Raw genomic sequence first — 11140 nt, 5'->3', positions numbered from 1 at the left:
CTCTCTCTCTCTCTCTCTCACACACACACACACACACACACACACACACACACACACACACACACACACACACAAAATAAGCCAGTTAAGGTTGAGGTACAGCCCATCCCACAGCACCCTTATACAGGATCCACACAGTGAATGTGAGCAAGAAAAGTTGAGACCAGCAGTGCTTGTTAACATTTTCAGTTGTCTGTCAGCCAGCTGGTGCTTCCCCAGCCATACTAGCTAGCTAGGACCTACTCACGGACATGCAAGGGAAGGCTGTAAGCAGTGAGGTAAGTCTCACCCATCTCAAGAACCTAAGGAGACTCATTCCCCAGCTGACCAACTAGACCTCTATCAGAAGGGAGCTGCTTACCCAGCCAGCCACTGCTGAGAGGAGAGGCTGCAAGACAGCTCCTGCCACCACTGCTGCTGCTTTGAGGAAAAGCTTCCAGATAAGGGAGTTGACTAGAAATGCCTCCATTCAAGGGCTAAGCACAGTGCGTCAGGAAATACTGGGCCAGGATGGTGGCAGAAACATGTATTGATATTTTTTAATAGGGGAATGTATTTTACACAAGGTCTGGCCCATGCACCATCTGCGGAGGCTGAAAACTTCTACGGGAGCCCTTGTTAAAGTTTGCCAGCACATCACTGTGTGTGGGCAGGAGGTATGTGAATCTGAACTTTTGGGCCTGCCTGTCATCTATTCTTCTTGTGCTCTTTTCGATAGACACTAAGTGAACTGTGGCTACAGAGGTGGGTCAAAGTTCCTAGCATCATTGATTGGAATGAAGCTGCCCAAACTGACTTGCATAGTGCATGACTTTTTTCCCCCTTGATGAAACAGTAGATGTACCCATCTGTATATAGTAATGCATTTCCCTTCCCCAGCTCCTTCACTGGGTTGCAAGTGGGTGGAGTTAGAGAGAGGACAGGAAATGGAAAGTAAAAAAAACTTGTTCAGATGGTGTGAGGCCACCTGTAGTCTGGTCTAGAGGAGGCATGCACTCCCCCAGGAGGGCTCTGACTGTATGGGGAGGAGGTGACCAGCCCTCTGTGGAGAAAGAAGTGGTTCAGGACCATTTAGAAAAGCTGGACGAGCACAAGACCATGGGGCCGGATGCACTGCATCCGAGGATGCTAAAGGAGTTGGCAGATGTGATTGCAGAGCCATTGGCCATTATCTTTGAAAACTCATGGCGATCAGGGGACGTCCCAGATGACTGGAAAAAGGCTAATGTAGTGCCCATCTTTAAAAAAGGGAAGGAGGAGGATCCGGGGAACTACAGGCCAGTCAGCCTCACCTCAGTCCCTGGAAAAATCATGGAGCAGGTCCTCAAGGAATCAATTCTGAAGCACTAAGAAGAGAGGAAAGTGATCAGGAACAGACAGCATGGATTCACCAAGGCCAAGTCATGCCTGACTAACCTAATTGCCTTCTATGATGTGATAACTGGCTCTGTGGATGAGGGGAAAGCAGTGGACATGTTATTCCTTGACTTTAGCAAAGCTTTTGATACGGTCTCCCACAGTATTCTTGCCAGCAAGTTAAAGAAGTATGGGCTGGATGAATGGACTATAAGGTGGATAGAAAGCTGGCTAGATTGTCGGGCTCAACAGGTAGTGATCAATGGCTCCATGTCTAGTTGGCAGCCAGTATCAAGCGGAGTGCCCCAAGGGTCGGTCCTGGGGCCGGTTTTGTTCAATATCTTCATTAATGATCTGGAGGATGGTGTGGATTGCACCCTCAGCAAGTTTGCAGATGACACTAAACTGGGAGGAGTGGTAGATACGCTGAAGGGTAGGGATAGGATACAGAGGGACCTAGACAAATTAGAGGATTGGGCCAAAAGAAATTTGATGAGGCTCAACAAGGACAAGTGCTGAGTCCTGTACTTAGGACGGAAGAATCCCATGCACTGCTACAGATTAGGGACCGAGTGGCTAGGCAGCAGTTCTGCAGAAAAGGACCTAGGGGTTACAGTGGATGAGAAGCTGGATATGAATCAACAGTGTGCCCTTGTTGCCAAGAAGGCTAACAGCATTTTGGGCTGTATAAGTAAGAGCATTGCCAGCAGATCGAGGGATGTGATCATATCCCTTTATTCGGCATTGGTGAGGCCTCATCTGGAGTACTGTGTCCAGTTTTGGGTCCCGCACTACAAGAAGGATGTGAAAAAATTGGAAAGAGTCCAACAGAGGGCAATAAAAATGATTGGGGGCTGGAGCACATGACTTATGAGGAGAGGCTGAGGGAACTGGGATTATTTAGTCTGCAGAAGAGAAGAATGAGGGGGGATTTGATAGCTGCTTTCAACTACCTGAAAGGGGGTTCCAAGGAGGATGGATCTAGACTGTTCTCAGTGGTAGCAGAAGACAGAACAAGGAGTAATGGTCTCAAGTTGCAGTGGGGGAGGTTTAGGTAGTATATTAGGAAAAACTTTTTCACTAGGAGGTTGGAGAAGCACTGAACTGGGTTACCTAGGGAGGTGGTGGAATCCTTAGAGGTTTTTAAGGTCAGGCTTGACAAAGCCCTGGCTGGGATGATTTAGTTGGGGATTAGTCCTGCTTTGAGCAGGGGGTTGGACTAGATGACCTCCTGTGGTCCCTTCCAACCCTGATATTCTATGGTTCTATGATTCTATGACTGCATTAAAGGATTGTAGGGTTTAAAGACAATGCTGTCATACTTTGTTAATTCAGATACTCGATATTTCAAATACATCCCCAAAGAGGAATTCTTTGAAATTCTCATGCCACAAGGGTGTGCAAGTAAAATCCCGACAATGGATTGCTGCTCACAGGTAACAAGATTTTAAATAGATACTCCGGACCAGAATTAGTCTCTCATTCACACAAATCCAGAGCATTAGCTAGAGAATCATGTATTTGTTAGCATCAGACTCACTCTGATAACTCACTTGGAACAAGAGTGCACAGGTGAATAAACCAGATCTGGAGTTCAGTGCCCTTTAAATGACTGGTTGTGCCTTTATTTGCTGGTCTCATAAAAAACATCAGTCTTGTCAGCTTTTTCTGCCAAGAGCCTATGGCTGCAAACTCTTTGGATTGTCTCTGCACTTTGAGTTGGGGGTATAATGCCTAGCTGGAGAAGACATACTCGCACTAGCTCTGATTGAGCTATTGTGCTAAAAATAGAACGTAGCCATCAGGGCCATCCCTAGCTCTTCTGGGGCCCTATGCAGCCCCCCCCCCCGCACGGGGGGGGGAGGGGGTGTCTGGGGCCCCAGGCCTCCGTGTGAGGGGGGCAGGGCTGGCTTGGGGAACAGGGGGGGAACTACCTCCCAGCACTTACCGGCGGCGCGGGTGGGGCCAGGCTGCTGCACTTCCCGCCGCCGGTGAGTGTAGGCCCAGCCCGCCCGCACTCCTCAGGGAAGTGGGGCTGCGGCAGAACAGGGGCAGGAAGAGGCGGCACGGGGCGGAGGCCATGGGGAAGAGGCAGAGCAGGGGCTGGAGCAGCACGCAGCTGCGCAGGCCTGGTGCCCTACACAGCTGCGTACTTTGCGTATGGGTAAGGACAGCCCTGGTAGCCGTGGCAGTGTGAGAAGTGGGAGGGGCTAGCTGCCCTGAATATGTACTCATCTTGAGACCATAGGCATGAACTTGGTGTGGCTAACCCCTCCTGCTGCTCGCAACCCTGTGGCTACACTATTTTTAGCACAATGGCTTGATCAGAGCTGGTGTAGGTATGTCTTCTCAAGCTGTGAATCACACCCCAAGCTCCAAGTGTAGATATACCCAAATCTATGCCCTTAGCAGATTAAGGAGGTAGTATGCCTGTACTGAAAAGTTAAGTAGCAAACCCAAAAAACTTGTGTCAAGTATTTTTTTTTTAAATATGTGTGTCAGTCCACATGTCTATAACACAAACAGAGCCAGAGTTTTAGCTGGTGTCAATCAGTTTCAATAGAATTTTGCCAATTTACAGCAGTTTAGGACCTGACCTCCCTTTGTTTAGAGAGAAATATTTATTCTGTCATGTAGCAGAGAACTCTGATTTTTCCAGAAAGGACTAAATTCTGCTCTCAGTTAGACTGGTGCAATATAGCCTTCCACCCTGTCTGTTCAGCTCCAGTGGAACTAGAGCATGTCACTGCTACTGGGCAAATTACACACATTTAAATGGCCTTTGGCCAAGTAGATTGGAAGTTTATGTCCTTGGACCTTTTACTCTTACAGAAAAAAAGATTACTCAAGGGGTGTGTTTATTGAATCCATATCTTAAGGCAGAGCGGAGCCATTTCCTCGCATTGGTCTTCTCAGTACTCTTCTTCTGAAAAGGGTAACAACCGAAGAAGTGGGTTGTAGCCCACGAAAGCTTATGCTCTAATAAATTTGTTAGTCTCTAAGGTGCCACAAGTACTCCTGTTATTTTTGCGGATACAGACTAACACGGCTGCTACTCTGAAACCCAGAGTTGTTCACCTCCCATTCAATTTCAGATATACAAACACACCCCGTATTTGTTATCATGATTTGAACTCTGAACCCACCTCATCCTTGAAATACCCAAGATGTATATGGCCTACTGGTGATAAAGGTAGTAAATATAGATTTACTTCTCCTTCAAAACTGACAAATTTTGTTGCTTTTTTTTTTTTTGCGCTCTGTGGATTGATCATAACTCCGTGCACTCAGTACTTGATATTTGAAATTTGAGTTGTCTTGGTTAGTCATGATTGGTCCCAAAAGCCACATGCTTTGTTTCTGTAGTGGGTGTGCATAACTCCTCTTACCAGGAGAAGGGCTTGAAGATGCTCTGAGGGCTTTGAATCTCAGGGAATGGTGATCATTTAGTGGAAGAGAGGAGATAAGAAGGGTTAGGAGATCCTATCCAGGCCCCAGAGACCTTACCCAATGCATCATTCTTAGAAAAGAAAAGGCTACAGTAAGTTTATTGGTGAGTGCAGAGTTAAAATTTAACTTTGTTTGTCACATACACAAAGTAACTCTGTGATGCGTGAATAGTGTGGTCAAATCCTTGTCTGGCTTATTTAGTTGCCTCTGTGCCCTGTCTGGTGTTTTGTAGAATTAAACAGCATCCTTTATCAAATATACTGACTGCCTTTATCAGTGACCAGCAGACAGAGAAGAGAAACAGTCATAGCAGAAGAGAAGGGGAAATTTGTTAGCTAAAAAGACATATTTAGGCCCCAGACAGACATAAGGAATCATTCACAGACCTAGCCCCGGGCTTCTCTCAATGAGTTCATTGTACAGCTGGGTTCATTGTACTAGGGTTACCATTCGTCCGGATTCCCCCGGACATGTCCGGCTTTTTGAGCTAAAAATAGCATCCGGGGGGAATTTGTAAATGTCCGGACTTCCCCCCTCTCATGCAGAGCGCGCGCCGCTAACAGGGCAGCCGGCCAGATGGTGCCATTTACATAGGGCTCCGACAGCCAGAGAGAGCCCCTCCTCCTCTCCCCTGCAGCAGAGATCACTCCCTCCCTCCTTCCCTCCCTGCATTCGCAGATCACCTCCGGCAGTCTGGAGCTCCTGCCCCGCTCCCCAGAGTGCCGGGACGAACGGCTCAGGCCGTTCCTGAGCAAGCTCACAGAGACATTAGGCGAAGGCCAACAACAAGGTGGCCAGGGGGTCGGAGAAGGGACAGGGAGGTTCTGGAGGGGGCAGTCAAGAGACGGGGGGGGGGGTCGGGAGTTCGGGGGGGGCTTTCTGGGGGTGGGGGTGTGGATAAGGTTTTGGGCAGTCAGGGTACAGGTAGGGGGTAGGGTGCTGAGGAGCATTTGGGGGGGTCTTAGGAGGGGGCAGTTAGGGGACAAGGAACAGAGAGGCTTAGGTAGGGGGTGGGGTTCTGGAGGGCAGTTAGGAGCAGGGGTCCCAGGAGGGGGCAGTCAGGGGACAAGGAGCGGGGGGAGGGTTGGGGGTTCTGAGGGGGGGAAGTGGGAGGGGCAGGGGCGGGGCTAGGGCAGGACAGGGGCGGGGCTAGGGCGGGGCTCCTCCCGTCCTCTTTTTTGCTTGCTGAAATATGGTAACCCTAATTGTACATCAGCACCAACATGGATTTGTCATGGCACTTCTGCTACCTATAAATGTTCAAGCATGGGAGCTCAAAATTCATATTCCAAGAGTAAAACAACTGCTCAGATGCTCACGTCACGTGAACAGCCTTCATACCAGGGGCTGAACTAAGGCCCTCCAGAGCTACAAGCCCGAGTTCCTACAGTTTAAGCTAAAGAGCTTTCACCATAAGAGCTGTAACAGGCCTACACCCTCTCTGGCTTGGCCCAGACTGGGACACGTAACACGTGCTGACTAGTGGGTTATGTTTGCAGAAAGCAATACAGGAGAGGTGCAAGCAAGGCCAAAGTGAATCCATTTTTAAATTCAAACCAATACTTGTGGATAATATATATCTATCGCTATAGATATAGAGATAGATATACACACGCACACATATATATTTACACACACACAGAGCACACCATTTTCACCCTGCTCCAGAAATCAGTGACAAGCTGACAAGAGGGGAGCTGGTCTGGTCAGAAGACTTTACCAGCAGTCAGAAACTATCAGTGTGGCAGGGAAGTGGACACTCCTTACTAGGGTGACCAGATAGCAAATGTAAAAAAGCAGGACAGATAGTTGGGAGTAATAGGCACCTATATAAGACAAAGCCCTGACCCAGGGGTGGTGGGTATAATAGGCCAGGGGAAGTTCTGCTTTCCCTGGCGGTGCTGTGGCTGCTGGACCCCTGGTTGTGGGGTTTGGCATGAAGTTTTTGCTTTATTATGCCCCATGCTGGATCTGGGGTGGCTAAGAGGCCAGCCCCAGGCTCCTCAAGGTGGGGGAGGCTAGGCTCAGGGCTTCCAAGCTCTATGAGAAATGTGTGAGCCTAAAGGATCTCTGAGAAATGCCTTTGGTTCACTGGAATGGCTGTTGGGGATACTGCAGTATCACTGCATTTGGTTTCAGTTGGGAGCGAGAGGGTTCCACTCCAGAAATCCTGCTTTTACTTTGTGAGGCATGCTACTGTATAAAATGCCCAGAGGAAAACCTCGTCATATCAGGATGTGAGAGTTGATTGGCCATTACCTGAATTATATGAGGCAGCATAACTAGCTCAGACAATGTAAGAACCAGCTCAAACCTGTACCGTTCTGAAGCTTTAGGTAATTATCCCCTTCACCTGATCCAAGATCTACTCTTCTTTTTCTAATCTCCCTCACAATCTATACTGGACTCTCAGCAGGTCTGGAGATTTTCTACACTAGCTGCTAGCTGCAGTTCTTGAGACTGCCCAAGGATCAGAACTGCACAATGTATTCTTGGGTATAGAAATCTAGAATATAGTCTGTATTTAGACATTTACGCAAGGTTAAAAGAACATAAGAATGGCCACACTGGGTCAGACCAAAGGTCCATCTAGCCCAGTATCCTGTCTACCGACAGTGGCCAATGCCAGGTGCCCCAGAGGGAATGAACAGAACAGGTAATCATCGAGTGATCCATCCCCTGTCACCCATTCCCAGCTTCTGGCAAACAGAGGCTAGGGACACCATCCCTGCCCATCCTGGCTAATAGCCATTGATGGACCTATCATCCACGAACTTATCTGGTTCCCTTTTGAACCCTGTTATAGTAATACCCAATATCCCTAGAGAGCGTGCTACACAAAGGTGTATATTAGTGCAGTCTGAGTAGTACATATTTTCTTTAACTTTATAAAGAGTGCCATGTTTCTGGAGGAATCAGGGCAAGTTGGAATCTGGATAGAGACACGAGAGTACACTTGGGTAGAAGGCATCCAGAATAGTTTTGCAAGATGATCATTTGCACATGTGCTTCATTGTCTCATTCAGATTTCCCCAGAGGTAGCATATGTTGCCAAAGAATAAGTCATTCCCAGTCAGCATGCATATTGAAAAGAAAACCGATTTGACTGAAAGAGCTGCTCCTTTAGTCACTAGACATTCAGCAAATAAATAAGATAATTTAGGGACTATATTTCCAAAGCATTGTTTAATCAGGTGGCTAAATACATCACAGTTATGAGAAAGGGTGGAACAATCTCCTTTGTTAGTCATTCGGAATTTCTCACTGGTATTCCATGTTTTCAGTTTAAAGATGGAAGGAGGGTTTTGACACCACATTGCACTGTCACTGGCAAGAAAGGCAGGAACAATTGCAAAGTTTCAGAAGCAGTGTAAGAAACGTGAGACTTTCACTATCTCTGAGCAACGTTTTAACAACATGCAGCTCTGATGCTCCCTGCACTCTGTAAAATTAATTGATCTTGCCTAATAAATCACGTGGACACTCTAAAGGAGGTAGCTGCTGGCTGGGAAATAGACTTTGGATACCACAGTCACAAAACGCACACATTAAAAATTGTTTTGCATCCCTAATTTTAAGAAACCCAAGTAACAACGGTCTACAGGGTCTTTCTTTGTTCAAGCTGTGCTAGTAGAGAGAATTGCCTCAGTGTCAAACAGGAACAAGTAATTGCTTTCCATATGGAGCAGCCTTTTATCAGATTGCTGTTTGAGGGGGCACATGATCCATCATGGTACTTTACATTAGGACGAGAGACTGCCTCAAACCGCAAAATTCAGATACAGATGTCCCCAAAGTTTAGAAGTGTTTGGATGAGGGGTTCCAGATTGGGCCTATCATAGACACAGGCCCAAGACATTAGCTTCTGATCCAACTAACAGTGGGCTACGTGACAGTTGCTAGAACACCTTCGAAAATTCATTGAGTCCATCTATCCTGCAAGGACAGGAAATGCTCCCCAGTCAGAAGATATATCAAATCTTGTATTGATACTACCTTTGGTCTTAGGCCCAGCAGTTGTTCAGAGTCAGACTTGGGGACTGGCAGTCTTTCTGGACTTTTGGGAAAGCTCTTATTTTCATAGGTCTGTCTGGATTGGCTTGCAGGACCATTAAAGAGCCACACATTTATTTTGGGCAGTGCTGCATTAGTGAGTTACATCAATATGGCAGGAAACAGAGAAGGAGTATGGGACTGGGGACATGGCATTGGACTAGGACTCAGGAAATGTGGATTCAATCCCTAGCTCTGCCATAGCCTCCTTATAGCCTTGGGAAAGTCACTTAATTTCTGTGTGCATCAGTTTCCCCACCTGCAAAATGATAATACCTCACAAGGGTGGGGCGGGTTAACACCTAATTAATTAATTAATGTTTGTAAAGTGCTTTGAGATCCTCGAACAAAAAGGTAGGAGTGCAAAATATTAGTAATATTTTATGTTGCCTCACATCACCGCCACTTGGTGTAGACCAAACAAATTCTACCATGTGGAAAAGGTGTTCATTCAGAGGAGCATCTTGCCCTTTTTCAGTGCAATCAGGGCAAGTTTGCTGGCACTGCAGGCATGATTTGTGGCACAACCTCTGCACTAGTACGAGCCTAGGTCTGTAGAGGTTCTTGGTCTGCTGCAGCATGGGTCTGGCTGTCAGAGGCAAGGAAGTGGTAAATCAGGGAATGGGATCCTTGAATCTTACTTTGTAGATCCTCCTTGTCATAGGGTGGAATGGCCCTTTAAGGGATTTGGGCTCAGCCTCTCCTGTGCCTTGTCATCTGGTCCCAAAGGTTGGGTTTGGGCTGGTGGTTGGGTCAGATCATCAGGAATCATGTGATGGTAGGCCAGGAGATGGGGATTCCTCTAGGATGGAGCCTACTCCAGCAGAGAGTGTGAGACCAGGGGCTAGGAAAGACTTAGGGGAGGTCTCTCCAGAGAATCTGAGTAGGTCTGACAGAGTTCCCCTGGTAAGAGGGAGCTTTGAGAGACCCTGGGGCCTGAAGCCCTGACACAAGGGCAATGAAGGCGAAAGACATTCAGAGAGGCTTCTGCAAGGGATCAAGAGGGGATCCAGGCTCTGAAAGGATGGCGCTCCCAGCTCCAGACAGGTGAAAGGGGCTGGCTAGAGCTACCTGCCACAAAGGGCCAGAGCAGAAGCATGATGAGGGAGGAGGCTGAGGAAACATCAGGCAGCAGGACTTGGGATTTGGAAAGAACTTATGAGCCCAACAAAGGACTGAACAAACCATGGAGTGGGGGAAACCTTGTTTGGATTTGAGATATTTGAACTGCGATACTTTAATAAACGAGGCCCAAGAAGGGGTGTTATTTTTCCCACATGAGAGTCTGGGGGCAGTTATTGGGAAGCCCCAAAAGGGGAAAATGAGGCAGTGACAAGGTCCAACACTGGACTGGTAAGACTGACACCCTTCTCTATGACAAAGGAATGCTAGGGCTGTGAAGTAGCAGCCATGAAGTGGGCCCTCCTCCCAGGATGCAGCCTTTGGGGTTGGGAGAATAGATGCCCCCTTCCTTCCTGCCAAGTTACTTGGTCTGGGCGCTGGAGGAAGGACTGTGGCCTTGATACTGATCTGAGGAAACTGAATATTCCTTTACCACCTGATGGTGCTATCCTTACTCATGTTGAGTTCCAGTAGCTTACTCCATGAGTAGTCAATGGACTGCTCCCAGAATAAGGTACCACTCAATGTGAGTAAAGGTGATAGAACTAGGCCCTTAGTTAACACATTAATAAATCTATAGAGAGAGAGTGGGAGCAATAGGTTAGAAGGCTCTATATTCATTATGGCTGCAGTCTCCAAAAGTGCCCACTAATGTTGGGTGCCTTGTTTTCTGGTGCCTAACTTCAGATCCCTATGGGTCTGGTTTGCAGGAGAGCTGCTGAGCATCCACAATTCCAGTTTAAGTCAATGCTCTTCATGGTGAAAGAGAGGGGGCAGTCGTGAGTGGACTGGAAATATTAGCGGATCAGAGGACCCCCTTTTGGGAAAAATAATAGCAGTTTTTATACATAAAATCATTGCTTTAAATGCTGAATTCTGACTATGAATGTTCTAGGGGAACCTTGAGGCACAGAGGAATTTCCTGCAGTAGGGAGGATATAAAACAGTCTGAACATAACTAGCACAAGAGAGTTACTTACAAGGGCACATGGGAATGAGGTGAGTCGGAGATGGGCTTCCCTGGCTTCCATGTGCACTTACTGGGCAAGTTGGGAGGAAGCCATGTATAATTGGTTTTGGTTTTCTGATTTTCCGTATCAATGCCATTCTGCAAATGAGAGCTCTTGATCTTCCTGTTCAGTGTGGACACAAAAGCCAT

The 11140-nt window shown here is 47.4% G+C and overlaps 1 protein-coding gene across 1 annotated transcript in view; it reads right to left on the bottom strand.

Annotated features, from left to right (window-relative positions):
* LOC113406449 (cystathionine beta-synthase-like) overlaps positions 1–11140 on the bottom strand; it is a 39205-nt gene extending 28065 nt beyond the window's left edge. Inside the window, exon 1 of the mRNA XM_026651464.1 lies at positions 10962–11140. Within this exon, the coding sequence (XP_026507249.1) occupies positions 10962–11140 (179 nt within the window). The remainder of the gene's footprint in view (positions 1–10961) is intronic.

The sequence above is a fragment of the Terrapene carolina genome, unplaced genomic scaffold (assembly GCF_002925995.2).
Source record: "Terrapene carolina triunguis isolate 2854851 unplaced genomic scaffold, T_m_triunguis-2.0 Scaffold31, whole genome shotgun sequence".
In the NCBI taxonomy this organism is placed as follows: Eukaryota; Metazoa; Chordata; order Testudines; family Emydidae; genus Terrapene; species Terrapene triunguis.
Note: the sequence above shows the minus strand (reverse complement) of the source record. Positions and strands in the feature narration are given on the sequence as shown.